The sequence below is a fragment of the Malaya genurostris genome, chromosome 2 (assembly GCF_030247185.1).
Source record: "Malaya genurostris strain Urasoe2022 chromosome 2, Malgen_1.1, whole genome shotgun sequence".
In the NCBI taxonomy this organism is placed as follows: Eukaryota; Metazoa; Arthropoda; class Insecta; order Diptera; family Culicidae; genus Malaya; species Malaya genurostris.
Window position 1 is genome coordinate 238686612 of NC_080571.1, and position 24188 is coordinate 238710799.

At 36.5% G+C, this 24188-nt stretch overlaps 1 protein-coding gene across 4 annotated transcripts in view; it reads right to left on the reverse strand.

Moving 5' to 3' along the window:
* Window positions 1–1534: 1534 nt before the first annotated feature.
* The window catches only part of LOC131428277 (PRL-1 phosphatase), a 191922-nt gene continuing 169268 nt past the window's right edge, over window positions 1535–24188 (reverse strand). For 3 of the 4 annotated variants that reach the window (XM_058592092.1, XM_058592094.1, XM_058592093.1), the window contains 4 exons: window positions 16811–17730; window positions 5853–6019; window positions 5590–5733; window positions 1535–5508 (listed from right to left, as the gene is read on the reverse strand). In XM_058592092.1, the coding sequence (XP_058448075.1) occupies window positions 5397–5508; window positions 5590–5733; window positions 5853–6019; window positions 16811–16933 (546 nt within the window). In that variant the 5' untranslated portion in view covers window positions 16934–17730 and the 3' untranslated portion in view covers window positions 1535–5396. The remainder of the gene's footprint in view (window positions 5509–5589; window positions 5734–5852; window positions 6020–16810; window positions 17731–24188) is intronic. The other variant, XM_058592095.1, reaches the window with a different exon arrangement.

Here is a 24188-nt window from a genome sequence, read left to right on the forward strand (position 1 = left end):
ACACGTTCTATAATTTTATATTATTCATTTCTTAGTAAACGATACCGTCACACTTGTATAAACAAATTAGAACGATTCTAAACCGAACAGAAGTAATACGTACGCAAGTCGATCGAGTAATGTTCGAAAATTGAACAACTCGAACGAATGATATTCGAGTTCATACCCAACTCGAACGGAATGCAGAATGGAAATTGCGCATTCGATCGGAATATTTCGAATTGAAGGGGTGATATTCACTAACTAAGAAGATCTGACAACTAGATGAATTTAGCAGTAAGTTTTATAAAAATGTGCACCTCGCTTCGCCATCGCTTGTGAAAAACTACTCATTAAATTGAAAATTTCCACTAATCGCACTGTAATACCGAAACCGGAAGTCGGATCTGGATCAACTTTTCAGGGACTTTTTTAAGAATTTCAAGATCTTTGTTTTTGCTTCTTAGTTTGTGAAAATCAGTTAGAAATTTCCGAGAAATGGAGTGCGCATTTTTCAATAAATTTGCACATATTTCCTTGTAAATCCGAAACCGGAAGTCGGAACCAAATGAAATTCAAGAAAATTATATGAGACCGTAAGACCTTTCATTTCAATCTAAGGTTCCGCCATCTCTGAGAAAATTAAGTGACATTATTTGTCACATACACACATACATTCGCACACACACAGACATTTTGTGATCTCGACAATCTGAGTCGAATTGTATATGAAACTCGGCCCTCCGGGCCTCGGTTGTAAAGTCGGTTTTCACAGCTATTGCATAGCCTTTCTATATGAGAAAGGCAAAAAATACTCGAACCAAATTGAGTAAACACGTCATGAAAAAAATAATATTCTTCAAAGTTATTATCATATATCGTCAAGGGGAGGACGCTTAGAACAATGTGCCAATCACACATTAACACAATGCGTTGGCGCATTTATCAATATTGGCATTTTCGTTTTCATACAGTTGCACAGTTGCGGCACACAAAGGGCTCAGTTTTGACAAGTAGCTGTTTCATGGGGAACAGCGTGGCACACTAAGACTGACAGTATATCACGTGTTTTTTTAGAGACACAATATAGTTTGTGTTAAGTGACTCTCCCCTTGTATATCGTCCATTTTAGCCCGACTTTAACCTGTAATGGATTTATCACAGCACCTATTCATCGTAAAATAAGTATTGAAGACAAACTTACAAACCTTTTCTTGAATTTCTCATGTTTTTGTGCTACAAAACGCTAAAACTGAGTACTATAAAATGAAATATTTGTAATACACAAAGATTTCGATGTTATTTCGATGGGACGGATATGCGGATACTTCGCATATGAGACAGTCATGGGATTGATATTTTTTTTTCATTTTACTAAGAAAATATGAAACTATTCAGGAATTGCAGCAATTTGTGGACAATTTTAAGAATAAATTTCGTTCATCAGATATAATTTAAAAGAACGAAAGTCCATATGAGAATGAAATTCGATACTACAATTTTCGCAACAACCTTCACTTAAGGAATATTTCGTTTTCAAATGAAAAACGTGGTGTTAGAAATGAGACACAAATAAGACAACGTCTTTATTACTTTTTTCATAAAATTACAATATCTATTTCAGTATAATATTGTTTCACTTCTTCATGCTTTGCTTTCTTTTTTAATATGTTTACCTCATTTCATTACTTACATTATTAAGTATATTTTTACCCAGTTGTATGTAGTGTGAATGATTTCTATACTTTCAGTGATCGACTTGCATTTGAAAAGTAACTCTATACTTATCAACCGTTAACAATTAGTTCTGTTGTTGCCGAAAAATTGAGAAATGCCTATCTTTTTAGCAGTTTTTTTTTCTTCCTTACCCAAGAATTCGGAAATCTCTGAATGGGACCCCAGATAAAGTAATAAAATATTTCGTCATTCGTGATGGTTTCTTTTTTGTTTCGTTTTTTTTTCAATTTTTATGGTGCTTACCTCATGGTCTAAAACAGTTCACAGCTTTGATGTTATTATTTTATTTGTTTTTGACGATACGTTTGTAAAATATGTGACCACTGGTATTCACACCTATTGGTCGCAGAGACAAATTCCATGTTCAATAACTTAAGGGATGGGGAAGTAAAGCAATCACGTTATGGTTTTGCCCTAAAAGTGACAGTAAGGAAACGATTAGAAAGGTAATGCTCGCTAATGATGCTTATGATGTATAGACAGAAAAAGTGTTCGATTTTACGACAATGTATCGAGATTAAGATCTAGTCCTGAACCATTTCGAGAGGGGGGTAATTTAATTACCCCCTGGGTTTGTGTGTATTTATAATTCAGCAAAACAATTTTCACCGACTTGTTGACAAACAGTCATCTGATTCTGAAACTGTCTATCACCGGAAGAAACGTGTTTGTGAGTGTGTGAGAGAGTTCGAGGGCAGAGGCGACCGTTTAGTAAAATTTGATCAAGCAACGCATGCAGGCACGTGCAGTTTGACACGCACAGCGTGATCAACGTAGGCGTCCAGTGCTGGAAATATCCCGTTTTCGCGTGACTTCGTAGTAGTATTGCTTCGGGTTACCAACTAATGTTAGGCAGGTTAGTTCTTATTCGCATTAGCATGTCAACCGGGAAGTCAAAGTTGGTGTATCGTGTTTGGCGCGTGAAAGCAACAATACTATTGATGTTTTAGAATTATTCTTCACCACTGATTAATTGTTCCAAAAGGCTCACTGCGTAAAAAGCCACTTTCAGACACAGATGTGCAGACGAGTTGTTGTTCTGGATGCGACTGAATTAAATAGACTTATTTTTCATTATTGCTGATTGAGTTGACATTGATATTGGGGAGAACGGCTTTCTTTGCCGGTAACAAGAAAGTTATGATCTGCTTTTGTTCATAGTCGTTTTATCTTGCTTTAAGTTATGTTCAATGTAAACGCTCGATAAACATGCAATATTTTTTTTACTTTTATTGTTTAAATATATTTCTCTGGGTGTGTATGTTTTCTTCCACTTCCATATCATTTGCTATTATATGATATCAATGAGATAAAATAGTACTTAGTTTTCTCTTAAGTAAGCTTGTTCTAAACCTGTTCTAAACACATGTATCAAAAATTAGTTTCCATCATTTTCTCAGCTGAGACTGATACGAGAAAACAAAATAACAAAAAACGGAAGTAGTAAGTGCTTTCCATCTCACAGCGGTGTTTCGTGTGTTTGCGATCAGAATGAATGTGAATGTTACCTACATTTTTTTTGGTAAAATTTAGTACAACGGTTATCGCACAAGACTAGAGCGTGGGTCCTTGCCTTGTCCTAGCTTTCTTATTAGCGTATTTTTTTTAGTTTCGTCAGCATTCTTACCATTATAGATTTACTTTAGTTGTTGATATACTAATGTGCCTTCTTCGTTCATGCTGCGCGGTTCATCGGGTTCTGAAGGGATAACCCTTTTGTCGGTGTTGGTTTGAATTAACATAATTGGTTTAAAGTTTTTCAGTGTCTGTACTTGATTTGACTAAAGGTAAATTGTGGTAAAAAATAATATTAGAAACACTGGTGCTCCCATCAAGGAAGGAACGCCTGCAATTCTTTAAGCATTAGACTTAGGCGGGACGTTTTGTCGCAAACTTAAGAGTTGGTTTCGTCGGTATTGCTGGAACTAAAATTATACTAAATAAATAGCATACGGTGTAATAACGGACTTTGACAGAAGCGATTGCTACTATAGAAACGATTGATTGTTCTATTTGCAGAATGTAAGCACGCTCCTTAAGGCGATATTTGGTGTCTGTTTAGTGAACACAATTCTAAATTATGGCTTAACTGATGAGGAAAATACGAAATATTGCGTGCTTGTCTGTTACTCCATTATAACTAGTGTGTACGGGAAGCCGTAGTGGGATTCTCACTTCTATTGGCGTAAGGAATATTTTGCAAAATTTCTATTTCTTACTATTGATCAATCTGTCGAGATATGTCTGTTGAACACCATCACAACGACGTTTTTGATTCCAACGAGAGCTCGAAATCATGGCGTACTTGACGCTTGACGCTTGTTCACACGAGTACCCAATTCAGTTGCGAAACCAACCGATTCGTTGTACGTTGTTCAGTGTCAAACGTCTGAACTTGACCTTAAACCTTTTGCAGCCTCCAAACTAGCTTGTCAAAGACATGAAAGGCCATCGAGTAAACGCCACTCAACGATAACGCGGAAAATAAAAGTGCGCTGGCAGATTTTTAAACGCCATTGAAAGACCAATGTCGAATTTCAAAGTGTCCTATTTAAGTTCGCTTCAGTTTAAATGCAAAACACTGTATAGCAGTCTCGTTTTTTCTTTAATATTTTACTGCTTTATAATGGCTTTATAAACGAAAACACTATAATCACGAATAATGAAAGAAAATACAACAACAAAACAAAAACTATTTTGGTTACAATGTCAACTAGCTCAGTCCCACCCACCAACGGAAGTATACTAATCCACAACGACTAACCCACAGCACGATTGGCTATTGCAGTAATGTTTGAAAAAATAATAACTATGGTACAATTTTTACGATAAGATTTTCCTATAACATTTACAAATCTCTGGTACGGTGACAAAATATTGCACATGCTTTCGGTACTTTGTTCGACTAGCAAACGTTATCCCCGTTAGCAAGTTGATTTAAATCAATGGTCCTGGCTATTGGTGTTTACTCTAATTCTGGTTGTGTATGTATGTATGTATGTGTGTAAGTGTGCATGCGAGCGTATTACCTATTATCGAATCTGTAATAATTTAACTAAACAATGCTGTTACTACGAGTCCGCACAAGCTGCGATCGACATCGCACAGTAGTCCAACGAACGTCCAAGGTCCAGTCCACGACAAAACATCCCTGCGCCTTGCATCACTAGTACAGTAAATGAGTAGCTGGTTTCGTACGTGTTAAAAAAGTAGTTGCATTTTTCAATAATTTATATACTCATACAATATTGGGATAGTATTATTTATCTGCCATTTTCTAATTATATATGCAATTAATTAGTTAGTTCCTTTTGTTTTATTTACGTGTATATATAATTTGCCTTACTGTTCAGCTGCTTTTCTCTGTTCATCTCTTTTTGTGTTGTATGTGTTTGTCTGTTTTTTTTTTCCTTTCATCAATTCATTCCTTTTACTAGCTTCATCGATCTCCTGTTATTTTTTGCTAAACATTGGTAAAGTGAGACCACTACCTTTCTTTTCTGAATCGTCGTTTTCAAGCCATCTAGTGGTCTATTTTATTCGCGCTATCTGGCACCTTCACGAAAACCAAGCGCTTCGTACCATTCAATCAGCGATCTACGCTCTCTGCTGTCGGCTTTCTTTCTCGTTTTAGATTTCGTTTAAAATGAACACTTTAACTGGTGGGATTTTTGATAGTTTTATTGCACGCAGCACGAATTCTTGTGACCATTTTTGTGCTTTAGTCGTGACTTGGGCTTATACTTTTCTAAGTATGATAGTTGTTTGGCATTGATAGCACCTCTCCTTTTACTGAAATCGCAATGAGAGAGAGAGAGAGAAGAAGTGTTAGTACACGAGTAGGTCAATGGTCAACTACAACCCATCACTTACTCTCTAATCATTTCCACGGCTGCCTCGTACTTAAGTCCTAACTCAATCAGTGCCAGTGCCACCAGAACCGGTGCCCGGCCAAGTCCCGCCACACAGTGCACCGCTACGCAAGCCTCCGGGTCGTCCTGGAATCTGTACAAGAAGCTGCCAGTTACCGTTCCAAGTTAGTAACACAGATGACACATAAACACACGACAAGCGGAAAGTAAAGGTTATGCTAAGCACGTCTACCACACCACAGATTCGAACGGCTCATTACTTACTTTTGCTTCAAAATTTCGAACCACTCCTCAACGATGTTCTGCGGAGGGAAGGTTCCATCCTCGAAGGCAAGGTCTCGCACCTGGATGCCCTGGTTTGATAGTTCCTCGATTTTGTAGCTGGGCTCGCACACCCGGACCACCACTGACACGTTGTTTTTCTTCAGTTCCTGCAAGAAAAGTGAGAATAATTAAGTTGTTTATTTATTTATTTATTCGGTTCGCGATTAGATGCCTGCCCCTTAATGAAGGTAAATTCATTTTGCAAACATTGATATGAAAACATTGTAGCTTACAGATTTTTTGTTTTGTTTAGGGACTTCTTTCTGCAGAATGGTGTTTCTGGTGTTTGAACATACATAAATATATAATGATTGTAATATATAATGAATGAGGTCATCATCTAGGAGATAAAGGAAATTAAAAATTAAGGAGATCGTCAAAAGGTGAGTTAACTAAGTGCTTTTAAGCTCCTATTTTATGCACCTTGTTGAATCTAAGATGACATTTGGTCGGTTAAACGGATCCGAATTCTACTATTTAGCCTTCGTACTCCGGAAATGGGAATGTCCAAAACACTACCACCCCATCCCATTTCTTGTCGAATTCAATTCAATTGAAATCGAATGTGACGCACATTGACGATCACTCTACTGCAGTAAACTTCACATTCTTACACACAACATTCGCTGACGTACAGGACGGGTAGCACTCAAGGATTTGTTTTTAAGTCTTTGTTAAGACGTAAAGCCGTCTTGAGGTAATTTTTATATGATCAGTATCTAAAGGGGAAACAGATTGGAAAATTGACATGTGAACACAATGATCTAATGAAAACCGCGAAAATGTTACCGCAGAGACGGGATTCGAACCCGTATCTGGGTAGCATTCAGTTCTTCATTCACTTCTCTCAGTGTAACCACCACCATCAGTTGAAATAAAATATCTCTTACAATTGAATAAAAGAGCGACCTTCCAATGAATCGATGAAAGGTAAACCGGTCTTGATAACTGAAATATTAATTACGAAATAAACAAATTAATGTTTCCCTCTTTCAGTTTTCATTTGTAATACTTTGCAACACATCTCTATACATTTCAAACAGTCGAAAATTATCGTTTCAAACTTGCTGGAGATAATCGAAAACTCAAATGAGAACCGCCACCCTCTACTTATATATCTGGTCGGAGAGAGTTTTGGCTATCGAGTTGATGTCCATTTCTATGCATTCTAACTTGCTCACTACCCACAGTGAAGACAATGAAACAGGTAGACTATTTGGCACTTGCAACCAGGGATGGGAACGGTAGCGGTAGAATACATTTATCCTTGTACATTCTACACATTCAAAATTCTACAGCCTGCTACAACTGCTTGATGGTACATTTACCGCAGAGAGAGTACCAGCGACGATCAGAACGGTACAGGTAGAAACAAATTTTGCTCTACTTCATTCTACCTTTTCTTGATGGTACGGCCTTGTACTGCTGCTGGAAGCTCCCGTAGATTTCAAAAATGTACTGTAGCTTCCTACCGCTAACGAAAAAAAAGTATTCTACTGCGGACAAAAATGTACTCTACTGCGGATGAAAAAGTACTTTACAGTTGCGGACGAAAACGTATTCTACCGCTGTACTTTACGGTGTTTGCTCAGAAGGTGTGTAGTGAAAGGTTGATTTAAATAATCTTTCACATGCATAAGTATTATTTTTGCGTAAAGGCGAACTATTTATCTATTTGAACAACTGATTATATTTTATTGAACTAGAAATTCGTTGATATTATTATTTATTCTTTTTGAACGATGCTATTTGTTATCTGGTATCAAGACCTGTTTTTACATAAAGAATTGCATTTGCATGAGCCTATCTTGTAAAATTTTTGTGTTGACTATAATTTATGTTTAGAATAATCCAGACTAATAAAAGATTAAAATTTATGGCTATAGAAATGCATTCATCTTAAATAGGGCTATTGTACTAATAATCATTTCATTTGTGGAGCTACCACGTTATTTTGAGGATTACGCAACTAGAAATCAACAAATTATGATAAAATCGGATGAAATATCTTTGTTTCGGCTCTGAAAAATCAAATTACGGCATAATTGTACATAATACTGGTGTTATTACGAATGGACTCAGAATGCATCATATTTCAGCTTATTGAGATACGGAGCTGAAATGAATGAAGGTACCGTTACCCTACTCAGAAAAAAAATCAAGTTTTCTGAAGCGGGCAATTTCATTTTTTCCTTGCATTTTTATTTCTAGTTATATCTTTATTTCAAACGTATGCATTTCTAAGGGATTCTTCAAAGAATTAAGTTTTTTTTAAGTCTCTTCAACGGAAACACAGAAGCCTTTTCCTGTGATCTAGCCATGCATACAATATATTTAGGCTGTGTTTACAACCCAATAGAAGCTAGGTTTAATCAAATAAGGACAAGAAGAAATTTGATTTCCTCTTCGAACCTTTTGTCGATGTTACTATCGTTAAATATGTATTTTTATTGAACGATAAGTATTGCTTGTACAACTTTTTCTCAACTAGGAAAATCAAATGTCGAGTTTAAAGAAATCGTTAAGTATTTCGCTACGTTTAGAATTTTGGTGACTCGAAGTGGAAATCATTTTTAGTCGGAAATTGTTATTTAGTAAATCCCAAGCAAAAGAATAATTCATCGTAAAATCTATAAAAGCTGCGTTGAATTTTAATTGATTCCGGTTAACATGAGGATAAAAAAAAACAAATGGTAAACTTTGGTTTTACTAATATACGTAGGATGCTTTCTAGCGATCATCGTCAGCACAAATTAAATTTCGGATAATTACATAATTTACTGAAATTGAAAAGCTAATAACGATTTCAGAAAGATATAGTCTTCGATATCTGAATATTTTCCATGTTTTTGGCAGTAAGCCTAATGTTTTTTCGAGCACACTTAAATAAATCGATTTTGTGGGACCAAAGATGATATTTTACCACGTTTTAATCCAAACCAACCAAAATACCAGTAATGCTGTATAGCTTATCAATCTCGTGTATTTACAATTTTTATGAAAAAGTCCTCAAACTTCAGTATGGAGCGATAAATAATTCAGTATAAAATTATGAAGAAATGAGTCTCAGCTCTACCGATCGATCGGTAAATGATACTTTTTACTGATCTTATTGTTGAGCTATTCGAAAGTCAGCAATATTTTACCGATTTTTTCTTATTAGAGGTGGGTGACCCAAACTTCCCACTGTGGGCTAAGTCGCAAATCCAGCGTTTCTCAGATATAGCGTGGGTGTTAGCTCTCCCTAACCTAACCTAACAATTATCATAAAGGTTTCCGTTTGACAGAGTCAGGGCAGTTGAAATTATTTATGAATCAGAGATTTAATTTTCTTCGAGTTTACTGAAGTGGCTCTAGGCATGTAAATATGCAAGATATTCTATAACACTATAGGTGCATTTGTTTCTTGGGAAGCTTTCGATTGATATAACCGATTTTGACTCAATTCTGTGTTTAGTGCGTAACAGATTGAAAAGTGTAAAAAACGGTAGTGGTCATAAGTCAACACTTTTCAGTTGGTCCTTAGGTTGCTTTCAGAGAGAACGCGATATGCGAAGCACCAACTTTTCTCTTTCTAATGCGACACCTTAGAAAAAATAATATAAATGAACAATCAGCTGACGAGAATAGCAAAACAGCGATCATACCAATGGAAATAAATTTGGATGATCTGCATATTATAACATAGTACAAAACTTTTTTTTAATACATATGATTGACGGTAGTACAAATAGAGTATAATGAATCTAACTATGGCAGTTTAAGTTACTATTCTAATTTGTTTCTTTAGTACTGTGTTTAATTATTGATTATATTTTATTGTGAACCGCACTCATTAATCCGTTAATTTGTTCTTAAAATAACAAAACCTTCTAACAGGCAGACAGTTTCGAGTATTTCCATTCTGAGTGAGTTTTTCATTCATTTCGATCGAAATACTAATTGATTTTATTATTTTGTTCATATCACGGTTTGAATTATTTTACACGTATAAATATGTCATTTCGGAACTAGTCTTTCAATTTTATACGAAGTTAGTGAGAATCGATCAAACAATTTCAAAAATATCTTTCGCCCACTACTTTCCGGAACCAGTAAAGTTTACTTGTCCATCAATAAAACCAGTTGAGTTTACTTGTCCATCAATAAACAAGTCCAGATAACATGAATAATTTATTGAACTAATCACACAGTCACTGTGCGAACTAAGTGAACTGATTCAAACGGTATAAGACTCTCGGCCCTACGAGCCTCTATTCAAAAGTTGATTCTCACAGCGATTACATCATTTATTTATTCGAAATACATAAATAATTCTGCAACTTAATAATTTTACAAAACATTTTTTGTTCGAGAAAAATAATTCATTAATACCCTCTGGCAAACCCAACCATTAATACCTCCTGGCAACGATCAAAAGCTTTAAACCGGGTTTAAATAAATGATATTAGCAGTACTACTTTATAAACATTATAAGCGAAAAACATCTTTGAAATAGTGAAGAATATAGGCAATGTGCTGCGCTTACTGTTCTTCGATACCACTGTTAACTACCGCGGTAAAGTACATTTTTCTATCGCACTAATGTACTTTTTTCTACAGCGGCAAAGTACATTTTTCTACCGTAGCGAGCTACATTTTTTGTGCTACAGTAGCGCGAACAAGGAGACAGTAAAATTTAGAAAGATAGAATTTCTACCTACCTCAAGCGGCGGTGATTTCGGCGGTAGTTTTTAACGCGACACTGCTTCGCATGCCTACTGTAAAAGAATTTTAGTTTGGATGCAACAGCGTGGTACAGTACGAATAATGGAATATGTAAATGTGGGTTAACAGACTACAGTAATAAAGAAGAGGAGGCAGTTTGCATCCCTGCTTGCAACTGAGCAAGCAAAACTTCAAGTGACTAGGTACGGTTATTTAATTACCGATTAATTCTGGGAGCTTCATTTGAGGTATGGCAACAAAAGTCAAATAGGGTAACAGAGGTAGTTTTGCCATTTCATATATTTTTTTACCACATAACTAACTTTATGGATTCAACCGATGTTAAGTAACCCATGTTGCATCAATTTGAAACTAATCACATTAAATTACCTATTGCGGAAGGGTTTTTCAAAGATATTATAACATTTGGTGAATATTTTTACAAAGTGGGCTAAAATAAAATTAATCCTAAAGTGGGCCAAAACACCTCTGTTACCCTAGATATGCTGACAGCCAATGGCCATAAATTTGATTTTCATCTAATAATATTCGATTGAAATGAAGTTTTACCGCGACCGCGAATCGCGACTTGTGAATGTTGATTGAAGTAGGAATTTAAAGCCAAAGGTAACGAACGCACAGGTAAACCCAAAAATATGTCGATTGGCAAGGATCGTTGAACGAAGACAATACCCAAAATCAAACATAAATGGCGGAAAGGTTAAACGTTAGCTGCCAAGCCAAGTCTACACGTCATGTGATAAATTCAGAAGATGAGAAAATGGGTTCCTCATCAGACGAATGATATACAGCAGGAAAAGCGCAAAACCATGTGCAAAGTTCTGGTGGTTCGGCGTGAAACAAAAGGGGTTTCTCCTTCGGATCGTGACAAAATGAATTTATTCGGAAAACCCAAGCGCAGAAAACTATGGGCCGACCCTAGCCAGCCATCGACATCAACTGGAAAACCTAATCGCTTTAAAAAAAACTGTGGATTTGGTGAGATCAAACAGGTATTTCGGGTTACAAGCTTATAAAACCAGGGAATACTGCAAATGAAGAAATTGAATCAAACATTGCTCGAAAAATGACCAGAATGTTCCACAATACAAGAGAAACTCAAATTACTGCACGACTATGCCCTTGCACACACATCGAAATGATGATGTTCATTTCTGGGCTCAAATAGGAACTTTTATCCGAAATGCTATACGAAATGCTATGCTGGCCCCTTCCGTTTATCATTTGCATTTGCGTTTATCATTATCATTCTAAAAAAATAAAAAATCATCTATCATCATCGATAATAATTGTCGGTGATTATCGTTTACAAAATCAGCATGGCAACGAAAATCGTCCGATTTTGTGAGATTGATGTTGGGGCAGCATTATCGCTTCTGATCAGTATTGTGTAATTATCACCTAGTCGAATATCGCCACTGAGTATAATCTCATTCCTATCAATATCACTACAGTCATATGCTTTAAATTCACACATGAATAAGAATGATTACTCTCACGATTATCAGCCAAGCAGCGATTTTCATTAGTCATCGTCTGCTAATTCATATGTCGGTGATGTAATACGCAATAGCAATATGCAATGCAAATACAGCGAAAAAAAAACATTCTGAATATTAATTATAGAGACAAAAGATTTTGTTTAATTTCAAGAATTAATTTACTATCATGGTCTAATGATATTAAACCCAATTAAATACTATTTAGCATGAATTTGATAAATAGAAGTAACAGGAGTGCAGGGTTTTGCGCAGCGTTTGAACCAGCACACTGCTGAGAAGTTATGTTGCTACGATAGAGCGGCACTTTGTAGAGCGCCCTTCCATCGGGCTGGTTTGAATGTTTGTTTGTGTTCGCTCCTGCGCTCCTGTTAATTCTCTGTATGAAATTCAAGTAAATAGTGTTAATATTTTTGAGACAGCTGCTTGAAACGTGCATTGTGATGTCATTATCATTGTTTTTAATCACAGCATGGCATATTAAAATTAGGTTGAAATTAATATCATCATTTTCAGTGAAAATCGCTGCATGGCTGATAATCGTGAGAATAATTTTGAATGATTATCATTTCATTATCACGTGTAAGTTTATGAAATATCACTATAGTGATATTGAATGGAATGACATTTTGTACATACTCGCTTCGAGTGATAATAATCATCGTTGCCTTTGGGGATAGTGATAATCGATGCCTTAAATCGGGCATGATTTTTTCAGCGGTGTTATCTGATTATTTGATATTTTCGCTACACTGTTAGATATCACAGTTTCGGGTGGTCATTGGAACTGCTCTTCAATCGAGAACCGTTGAGCTGAAAACACGATGCGATTCATGATTCAAACTGGTGTTCTAATTCACGCACAAACAATTTATCTCTCTCACTTTTTGTCCGAAAAAATTGTCTTCGAGCCTTTCTTAACAAATTCTGAAGGTTACGCAGCTTATCAGTACAGCAAGGCTGCTAGGATTCCGAGCTGCGGATGCTTATTCTACGCCAAACGAGATGTTGAAAAACTGAATCTAATTCGCGATTGACCATGTCTTCTGCTTTGCTTTGTCTTGAAGAATCGAATAATTAAACAGTCGCACAAAGCGAATCAATAAAATTCCACTTGGCCTATTTCAAGGGAAGAAAATATCGCAGTTATCGGTTGAGTTATCTCTGTAAAATTTAAGCGCATGAAAAAGTGCGATTTATCGTTTGCGTCACTTCAACGATTACATCTCCAGAGCCGGAAGTTTGTTCTAAGGCTTTCCAACGAGATAAGATTGTCGGAATCGGCTCATTTTATTCCAGAGGAAACTAGAAGTATTGAAAAATTTTGATCCCGTACTACATAGAATTAACAAAGAAATAGTCGATTTTTTCCGTGAAAACTTTTTTATTCTTCAGTATAATCTCCAGATTAGAGCGATACACTTGACCCATTGGTCAAGGCTCATAAAATAGGCTTCCGTTTCTGCAATGACATCAGTATTCGACATGAATTTCTTTTTCTGAAAAAAAAACTTTTCAGGTTTGGAAATAGATAATATTAGTTTTACGTTTCGTCTTTGACTCATCAGTGCAGAGCAGTTCAAATTGAACTGCTTAGTGCTAAACTCGGCAGTTCAATTTGAACCGCTAAGCAGACGTAAAGTTTCTGCTACTTACAGAACACTTTTTGTTTTGCAACGGAGTGCAATGTCTTTTCTGACGTGCCGAACGAAAACGTGTTTTCGACTATTTCTGGCCGATGCAGGCTAACCCCTAAATGACCATACCTGCATCGGCCAGAAATAGTCGAAAACACGTTTTCGTTCGGCACGTCAGAAAAGACATTGCACTCCGTTGCAAAACAAAAAGTGTTCTGTAAGTAGCAGAAACTTTACGTCTGCTTAGCGGTTCAAATTGAACTGCCGAGTTTAGCACTAAGCAGTTCAATTTGAACTGCTCTGCACTGATGAGTCAAAGACGAAACGTAAAACTAATAAAAACGGTTATGTGCCCTAGCACAAAATTTGGCTAACCCCTAAATGACCATACCTGCATCGGCCAGAAATAGTCGAAAACACGTTTTCGTTCGGCACGTCAGAAAAGACATTGCACTCCGTTGCAAAACAAAAAGTGTTCTGTAAGTAGCAGAAACTTTACGTCTGCTTAGCGGTTCAAATTGAACTGCCGAGTTTAGCACTAAGCAGTTCAATTTGAACTGCTCTGCACTGATGAGTCAAAGACGAAACGTAAAACTAATAAAAACGGTTATGTGCCCTAGCACAAAATTTGGCTAACCCCTAAATGACCATACCTGCATCGGCCAGAAATAGTCGAAAACACGTTTTCGTTCGGCACGTCAGAAAAGACATTGCACTCCGTTGCAAAACAAAAAGTGTTCTGTAAGTAGCAGAAACTTTACGTCTGCTTAGCGGTTCAAATTGAACTGCCGAGTTTAGCACTAAGCAGTTCAATTTGAACTGCTCTGCACTGATGAGTCAAAGACGAAACGTAAAACTAATAAAAACGGTTATGTGCCCTAGCACAAAATTTGGCTAACCCCTAAATGAATAGATAATAGTTACTGGGGGCCAGGTCTGGAGAATGCGGGGGATGGTGGACCAATCCGTACCGCATACCATTCAATTTCATCGTTGCTGTTTTATCAGAACACGAAACTCGTTTTTTTACATAGCTCCATGAAAACAAGAACTACTACATTCCATGTAGTATAGTAGATTTCAAACGAGTCTAATATTGTCGAAATCGCCTCAGTGTGATTCATCGGTTTCGTCACTTCTACGACAATATCTCCAGAACCAGAAGTTTCAGTAATGAATTAGTTCAATGAAAATGACTAATGTCTCAATAGTAGCTTTCGAACGAGCGTGAGATTGTTCAAATCGGTTTAGCAATCTCCGAGAAAATTGAACGGATAAAAAATGAGTGTAGTTTGTCCCGGGTTGGCGGTTCAATGCATAGGGCACTGGTCTTACAAGCCAGTTGCGCTATGTTCGAGCCCCGACCTGAAAGGATTCGTAGTGTCAGTAGGATCGTAGTACTAGCCATGCAATGATTCTGTACGATAAGAATCGGCTGCGAAGTCTGTTTAAACAGAAGGTCAAATTCCTCTACAGGAATGTAATACCAAGGCTTTGCTTTTGTAGTTTGTCGTGTACGTCACTAGGTATTGGCGAAATTTGCAAAGTCGCGCTCAGGCAAACGCTTTTCTACCAGATTTGAATCTGAAAATGTCAAAATGTCTACCGCATTTTTCCAAGCATCACTGCAGTACTCTGATCAGAGCTCTGACTGGGCATTGTAAACTCAAATGTTGTATGACTACTATACAGCGGGCTGAGTATTATTCGTGTGATTTGTGTGAATGCGATTACGGCACTTCAAATCATCTACCCCGCATTTACGCAACTACAAATCCGGGTTTTTGGTTCTTCATACATGGTTGAATCTGTGTATGGAAAGCTACAATTGAAGGATATTCTACCGTTTCTCACACAATGTAGCAAGGAGCTACAGTCAGAGGTGTTCTTTCTGGAGTGAATGAATCCTTGCTGTATTGACCTTAGAAGGTTTTAGCAGATTGTTTGGCATCCCTAATTGAGTACCGAATTGACTTCCGGTTAAATATTAAATATTACGAATCGTTTTGCATTCTTCCGAGAACACAGAATACTTTCGCATTTATAAATCAATAAATCCTATCAGGGGTTGGAGGTTTCATTGAATGTGCCTTCCAGGTCGGGGTTCGAACATACGACAACTGGTTTGTAAGACCAGCGCCCTATGCTTTGAATCGCAAACCCGGGACAAATAATCAGGGAACGTGCTATTTCATCCAATTTGTTCTGATTCCTGATTAGTTAAGTTTTCTATCGGAAAAAAATGGTAAGGGACTTGGATTAATTCGACCTGTCCGTTTGAATCCGTTTCATTAGCGAAGTTAATGTAAATCTGACTCATCGGGTTGCACCATTCAACCAATTTGGTTATCAGAACAATTTCCGAGTTTGACTCATTAAAATTATGGCAGAGAACGTTGTTCATCCGAATTAAATAGGCGCCACTGTCCATACTAGAGATGGGCAAAACAGTTCATTTCGAAGAACCGTTCAGTGATGCAGAGATCTTTTGAAAGAACTAGTTCTCCTTAACCGTTCGTTAGTTCATTTCATAGTTGGTTCGTTTGTGCAAAGACTAAACGAGAACTTAGTTTAGTTAGATTAAACGAGCAAAAAAAAAAGGTCCCACGATTTTAAACTTAGCTTTCATGATGAAGCTTTCTTATAACAGAACTACCGTTCTTCATAAAAAGTTTGAACTGAGGAACTATCGTTCTATAAAAGAGAACTATTGTTCTTTCATTCTTTCACAAGAACTAGTTCTTTTGAACCGTTCACGAACGAATTGCCCATTTCTAGTCCTTACTAATTACAAAATTACAACAATAAAATTCTAAAAACACAATTTGTACTATTCTGTACTGACTAATCCAGGACGAAACGTAAAGCAACAGCCACAAAATGATCAGTTACGTTTGCTGTTCAAATTCTGTTATCACACAAGCCATGCTGATGCAACAGATGATAAAATGCAGATAGTGGCTGGTGCGAAATAATGGGTAAAATTAACCTTTTGTTTGCCGAGCCAGCCGCGAAACTAGGCGCAATCACTTACCGCAATGTAGACATGGATGTTGTGATCAGAGGGGCGGTCCGTTATCAGGAACTTCATGCCCTTGAATTCGATCCGGGCTGGCGCTGGTCGGATATCCTTCTGACGCATGATGACGGTGGTCATTAAACGTTGTCCGCGCTCGGAAGATGGATTGACTCCGATATCAAGGTTTGGATTTTGCGAGTTTGGCTGGCCAAGCTAGATGCTCACGCGCTAGTACGAATCGCTATCACCCGAGAAGTAGTAACGGTAGCTTAGTAATTGAGTATCTCTTGTCGGCTTTTCTTATCGGAAACGATGTTTTCTTCGCTGGTTGAGTCTGTCTTACTCTCCGGATAAAATCACTGCGCTGCGCCGAATGGTTTGCTTGCTTGGATTAGCGAGATTAAAATCAATTGCTTAAAAAAATATATATGATGTATGCTATATCACAAATAATAGAATATTCCGATTCTAGCGGTGGCTATTCTCGCTTGCTGGTTTCAACACGACAGATAGCTTGAACCGAAGGATAGATCACACCAAATATTCGGCCGCGTACGACTGTTTTCCAACGTCCGGACGGAGCAGGGCACTCTCAGTATTGCGACGCAGTGTCTGTCCCCCGACTTTCAGTGCCTCAGAGCGGCTGCTGCGAAGAATCTCCCAGGCGAGCTCGCACTGTCCTGCTTTAATCTCCAATTCTGCTCAGTGGTTTCTCGTCGGTAAACACAACAAGCAGTGATGATTCAGTCCAATCTTCGGAACGTTCGTAAGAGTTTGTTCGGTTCGGTTGTTTGGTAATTGAAACTGACGCTGATGGGACCTTGGTTTTGTTCCGTTTACTCTGGTGCTTGCGAAACGACGTCACTAATTTCTATACAATTTCGTTTTCTTCGGTTGACCTGAGACCGTCTGTACGTTCAATTCAGAATTTTTACCTGTAACAGAGAGGATAAAAAAGTTAGTTTGAGGTGATTTGGTTAAAAATGACATCAAAGTGTGTCAAAGTTACGGCATTACGAAATTATTTCTTCTTACTATCAAAATCAGTCACGGTTTCGTTTTATTGAACCGACTTTCTAAATGTACTGAGCGATCGTTTTCATGAAATAGTAACTGGAAATAGTGGATAATATCGTGAATATCTTGCATGTATTGTTCTCGATAGTTTCTTAGCATTTTTCGATATCTTTGTCTACTCCTAAAAGAACAAAACTGTATTTTCTTTCGCACTTGTTTACTGATTATATTTCAAATACTATAAACCTTTCAGTTGATTTCAAACGAAAAATATATTTACGTATTTTGACGTGTTCAAAAGAGTGACAGATGACAGATCAGTCAAATTATTACGTCAAATTTAATCAATCTTCATAATAACTTAAGCTGACCCGCGTGGATTGACGTTCTATTAACAAACAAAGGTCGATCGATGGATATATTCTATAGTGATCGAATTTACAGATTACATGGTGACAGTTTGCTATCAATAGTGGTGTGATAATGTCTGTTTCATGCCATTAAAATAGTATCTTTGAAACATTTGCGCGATTATATCATCTGTACAAAAAATGCTCGCCATTAGTATTGTGAACTTATAAAATAACCTGATAGTAGCTTTCAAACGCATACAAAATTTTAGATATCGATTCAGGTATCTTTGACAAATTATGACGCATTGAAAAACAATGCGAACTTCCGAATGATCAACTAAACGATTCAGAGCTAATAAAAGTCATTTTCATTGACTGAAAAATAGACGAAAACGATAAGAAATTACTGTCACTCTCAGCTTCGCTTGCAAACTATGAGAACGAAATACATGTTCAGTCAATGACATGAGCAGGACAGTAGTTTCAAAATTGTGTTTTTTCATTCATTTGCCCTTTCAGTCATTTGCAGTTTTCAGTGAAAATTCTATAGTATGCAGTGTCGATATTCAACCAAAGCTGTGAGAATGGAAAACGACAGAAAAAGGTTTCACAATCACCCCGATTCTGCAATCCGACGGATTTGTGATACGAACGATTCTATTCTTTCGTTCGAGTTCGAATTTTGCATTCTTTATTCCGTTCGATTTGTATGATTCGTTCGGAACACTTGGAATTTCGAACACTAACTGTCAAAGCTATCAACATTACTTACACGTTCTTTTTCTTTTTATATTCATTTCTTGGTAAAAGAAAACGATCACACTTGTACAAACAAATTAGAACGATTCTAAACCGAACAGAAGTAATACGAACGCAAGTCGATCGAGTAATGTTCGAGAATTTAACAACTCGAACGAATGATATTCGAGTTCATACCCAACTCGAACGGAATGCAGAATGGAAATTGCACATTCGATCGGAATATTTCGAATCGATCGACGTACAGAATAGGGGTGAATAAGTTTTAACTGTTGGTGCTCGAATTTGTAGTAGTTTTGGTTTCCAAAGAAGTTCTGGGATGTAATTACTACGATTTGCCATATTTTATAGTCACTTTTTATAGCCAAGCGTCACATATTTTCAATACATCGATGAAAGAATGAGAATTGAAATTCTGCTGTTGCTACCTGAAGACGTAAGTTTGGTTTCGTCTTGTCACAGAGGAAAGAGTGATGTTGGCTCTCTCATTTTTTCGATAAGAAACGAAAATGCTTCGTCTCTCTTCGTTTGTTCTGGTGTCGGTCATTTACGAATGAGACAGTAAAACATTGAAAATGATACTGCTGGAATGGTTTCTTTCATTGAGAATGCGTGACAATTTTAAGCTCTGAACCGATTACATTCAAGTTGGAGGTTAGTTTTTTCAATAGGGATTACACTATTGTCTGAAAGTTGTTTTGACAGTGTAAAGTGACGTTTCTACTCAATATTGTTTGGTAAATCATCAGGTTAACTTCATAAAAACGCTACTAAATTGTGTAATTTTATAGTCAAAATCAGTGTGCAATTACAAATGTTTATAGCGCAAAATTCTCTTCAGTGATGAGGCACATTTTTGGTTGAATGGTTACGTCAACAAGCAAAATTGTCGTATTTGGAGCAAATACACACCGTTCAAGAATTACCGATGTATGTACTGTTTGGTGCGGTCTATGATAACATCGGCCCATATTTATTGAAAATGTGGAAGGACGACGCGTTACCGTGAATGGAAATCGATACAGAACCATGCTCAATGAATTTTTGTTGTCAAACCTTCAAGATATGGACGACAGCTGATTAAAAATGTGCTGTTACTTATGTCGTTATATCACCGGAACCAGAAGTGACAACCATTTGAACTTCTTACTCGATCAACGGACAAATAGAAGCAATTTAAGGCAATCGTACAAGTACCATGCAAGCGGGAAATTTTCGATGAAAAATTTTAAAAATTGGCCAAAACCAAAAACATACAGACTTTTGACAAACTTTTTTCTATCTGCAGTGTGAAAATGGTTGGAATATTGGGAGGATTTTCCGAGTGGTATACAAGAATAGCTCTGAAAAATAAGTGTTTTGGTGATTTTTTTACAATTTTTTGAAAAAAAAGCGATGATATGATACGAAACCTTATGTTGGTAACAAGGATCACATTTAGGCACATTTTTGGAAAAGCTTTTTACGCTTTTCATGGAAAATCAACGAATTTCATATAACCGATTTCGTTGTATTTCGACGATTTGGAAGTGCTAAATGAAATACAAAAAATTCTGCAACGTACTAATGGAAATTGAGCGCCTCCAAGAAAACAGAGCGGAGAGAAATCTTTGAAAGGTGCTACCATTTAGTAACTCCATGCTATAGTTACAAGTATAGAAATATGCTAAGCTGCACATTATTTCACCCATTTATTTGCCAAATATCGAAGAGAAATTAAATAAAAGTAAGATTTTGGCCCGGGTTGGTGGTTCAATGCATAGGGCGCTGGTCTTACAAGCCAGTTGTCGTATGTTCGAGCCCCGACCTGGAAGGATTCTTAGTGTCAGTAGGATCCATAGTACTAGCCATGCAATGATTCTGTACACTAAGAATTGGCTGCGAAGTCTGTTGAAACAGAAAGGCCAAATTCCACAAAAGGAATGTAATGCCAGGACTTAGCTTAAGATTTTGAAGAAAACTGGATGCTGCATGGTAGGGTAAAATATCCGTAAGGGTTGACAAGCCTCAGCGGATGATGGAGGGAACATCCAGTTCATTCGAAGTATTTACTTAATTTTGACTAAATTTAAAAATAATCTCTAGATTCAACAGGATTAATATGTTTAAATTCTAAGTGAATCAGACTTCGAAATAGTCCGATATGTCCATCCTTACATTCATAAGCGCATTTCGATGTAACTCCATGAGAAACTATTGAAGACGGGTTTCCAGATAATATTTAGTTGAAATCAATTTGTCTGTTAACCCCTTAACGCTCAAGTGAAATATGTCTCCCTTCTATAAAAATCGTTATAGATTCTTCAATTATTATTAAATCGATGTTTTTTTTACTGAATGTTAAAGAAATTTATTTCCAAGACGACAAATGTGTTTCTGAACGAATAAGTAAAAATAACTGTCAATCTTTATTGCACTAAAAAAGTTTGCGCAAAATGACGTATAGAAAATAGAACACATAATAAATGTGTTATGTGTAACGTCCACAAGTACATGAAATCGTTTCGTAGAATGCCATAACTAACTATTTATTTTACTATTATGATAATTAAAACAATTAAAGCAATAAAGTAAATTACGATATAATAAACCCAACTCTTCTTTTATTTATTTGTAAGAATCATAGGGAAAAATATTTCCCATGAAATTATAGGAAACTTATGCACCCTAAACTAAAGCAAAGCAAAGTTTTGGCATTACATTATTTTTGTGGAATTTGCCCTTTCTGTTTCAACAGACTTTGCAGCCGATTCTTAGTGTACAGAATCATTGCATGGCTAGTACTATGGATCCTACTGACACTAAGAATCCTTCCAGGTAGGGGCTCGAACATACGACAACTGACTTGTAAGACCAGCGTCCTATGCATTGAACCGCCAACCCTTTGTTGGACCCTGCTGTTTTCTTGGTGATATTCTCTTAATTACACCCCCAATAGCTAAAGTATTGTCTTGTACTGACATATTTCGTCCTGCACATCTTATGGTCGTGGAAGGGTAAGGCATAAATCGTCTTGAACTTAGTGTTGACGCTTATCAGTGGTCAATTATGCACAAAGCATTTTTGCTGGCTGGTCATTTTTGCGGTACTTTTTCGTTAGCTGAGCGCAAGTAAAAAATCTCTAATGTGGATTCGTCGTCTCCGGTGTCGCACCAAATACGGCATCGGAAACTAGAAGAATGAAGAGCTTTCGTCTAGTAGTTTTCTATCATGGAGCACTGGAGTGTCGCTCACCGCGTTTTTATTTATAATTCGTTTTTGAAGAATCAGTCGTAATTTAACTATAATTATTCGTGAGTTCCAATTTGAATTGAAGTTTTTTACCATAGCAGTTTTAAATTTCGTCTTAATTCAATTACTCACCGAACTGCTAGAGTGACTAACATAAAAAAAACAAAGCTGGTGATTAATCTACTGAAGTTACTCTTCTAACCATGGAAAATGCATTCGGCAGTGTTTACCCCAAAGATTCAATTAGTAAAATTTTGAATTATAATTTTTAAATTTGCATTATACAGTTGACTTAAACTCAGTTCGTATTTACACCTTGTCCGAGACACTCGACACAATGGGCCGTATGAATAAAATGTAGTAAAGTCTGTTGTATAACGTGTATAACGCGGTTTGGTATGAATAAAAAAATTAGAGGGTTATATGCAAGACACGACCGAACACAATAACATTAAAAATGAAACGTTTCTAGGGTCTCCATAATAAATACTAAATTAAAGATGATAATGATAATGATACACTAAACTAAGAACTTATTCAATTGACTAATTACAAACTTGCTCTAGTTTAAGCGCTTAGATTGTTAGCGAATGATAAAATTGACAATTAGATTCCTTGTTGATAATTGATTTTATTCAATTTTGTTCCCTTTCCACAAATTTTTAAATTGTTAAGTTTTTGAATAACGTCCTTTAACTAGAAGTCAATTATGATGAATCCAAAGTTTCAAGTAAGCTCAATTTTAGATACAAACAACCTAAAGATTTAAACCTGGACAAATGAAACGATTTTATTTTATGATGATAATTTTCGAAAAACTTATTAATTTTATAAACAGTTAATCGATCCGAGGAAGAAAATATGTGAAACAGTCCGCATAAAATAGCTACTTGCTTACATTGATTTTCGCTTTGGAACATTAGGAATATACGGAATGGATACACAACCAAATTCCGAAATTTTGTTCATATTGTAACTTGATGTTATTAACACATGAATGAACATTGTCATTGTTACAACGCGTGTGGCCATCAGACGCTTATTGTTTTGAAGCAAATAATAATTGAACTGAAACTGGCGATTAACCAAATTCTACGAGGGTTCCTATTCAAACGATACATGTGCCGCTTTTAGACAAGTTTCAGAATTTGATTTTGAATTTTTTGAAGCGTTTAATTCCTGGTGGGACTAAACTTGTTCAGTCACATTCAATGAAAAAGATGAATACAACTTTATACTGAATCCATTTGCGCTCGACCGTTTTGTTCGTATGGGAATGGAGATTTAAGTATGCAAACCGATCCGTTGCCAAATTAAAACATTTTTAAGCTTACAATATTGAAGCTTTGGAATCATTTAAATGAGGAAAATCTATCAACAAATCATCAAGGAACAAGCGCTGCAAATTAGATCCGAAAAGTCTATCGCCGATAATTCTAAATTGGCCTGATAGTTACCAGAGAACCAAAATAAAATACTCAATTCAAACCAATTGTTCAATGGTATGAAATTGAAATATTCAAATGACGTTGTCTCATACGTTTAAGTTAAATGTTTCCGAATCGATTGTTTGTTGAATAATATAAATCCATCAACAAATGACTGAGTTATAAGCGTTCAAAATTATGACAGAAAAATGTTACGCGATTAGTTTTGCATGTTTTAAATTGACACCCAGCCTCGGGAAGCGAAGTGTAAGGCATTTTTAATGGCAAAATCGACCAAAAATTTGCTAAATACATGGGATATTTCAAAAGAATCGGTAACCACGCTGATTCGGTTCTTCAATAGCTAGATGATATATAAGATACTCAAGCGAACACGGTGTTGCGCAGACAACAGGAAATTTCACCAACACATAATGCAAAAGCGACAATCCAGCGAGCGAACGCATATACAATCCAGTCATCAGCTCACTGGACGAGCTACTTGTTTCATACACAGTCAAGCATCGACTAGGCAAAGAAATATTTTGCAGCATATATTTAAAGATTTCTCTTCATACTACGCATAACGATACGGTGTTTTTTATG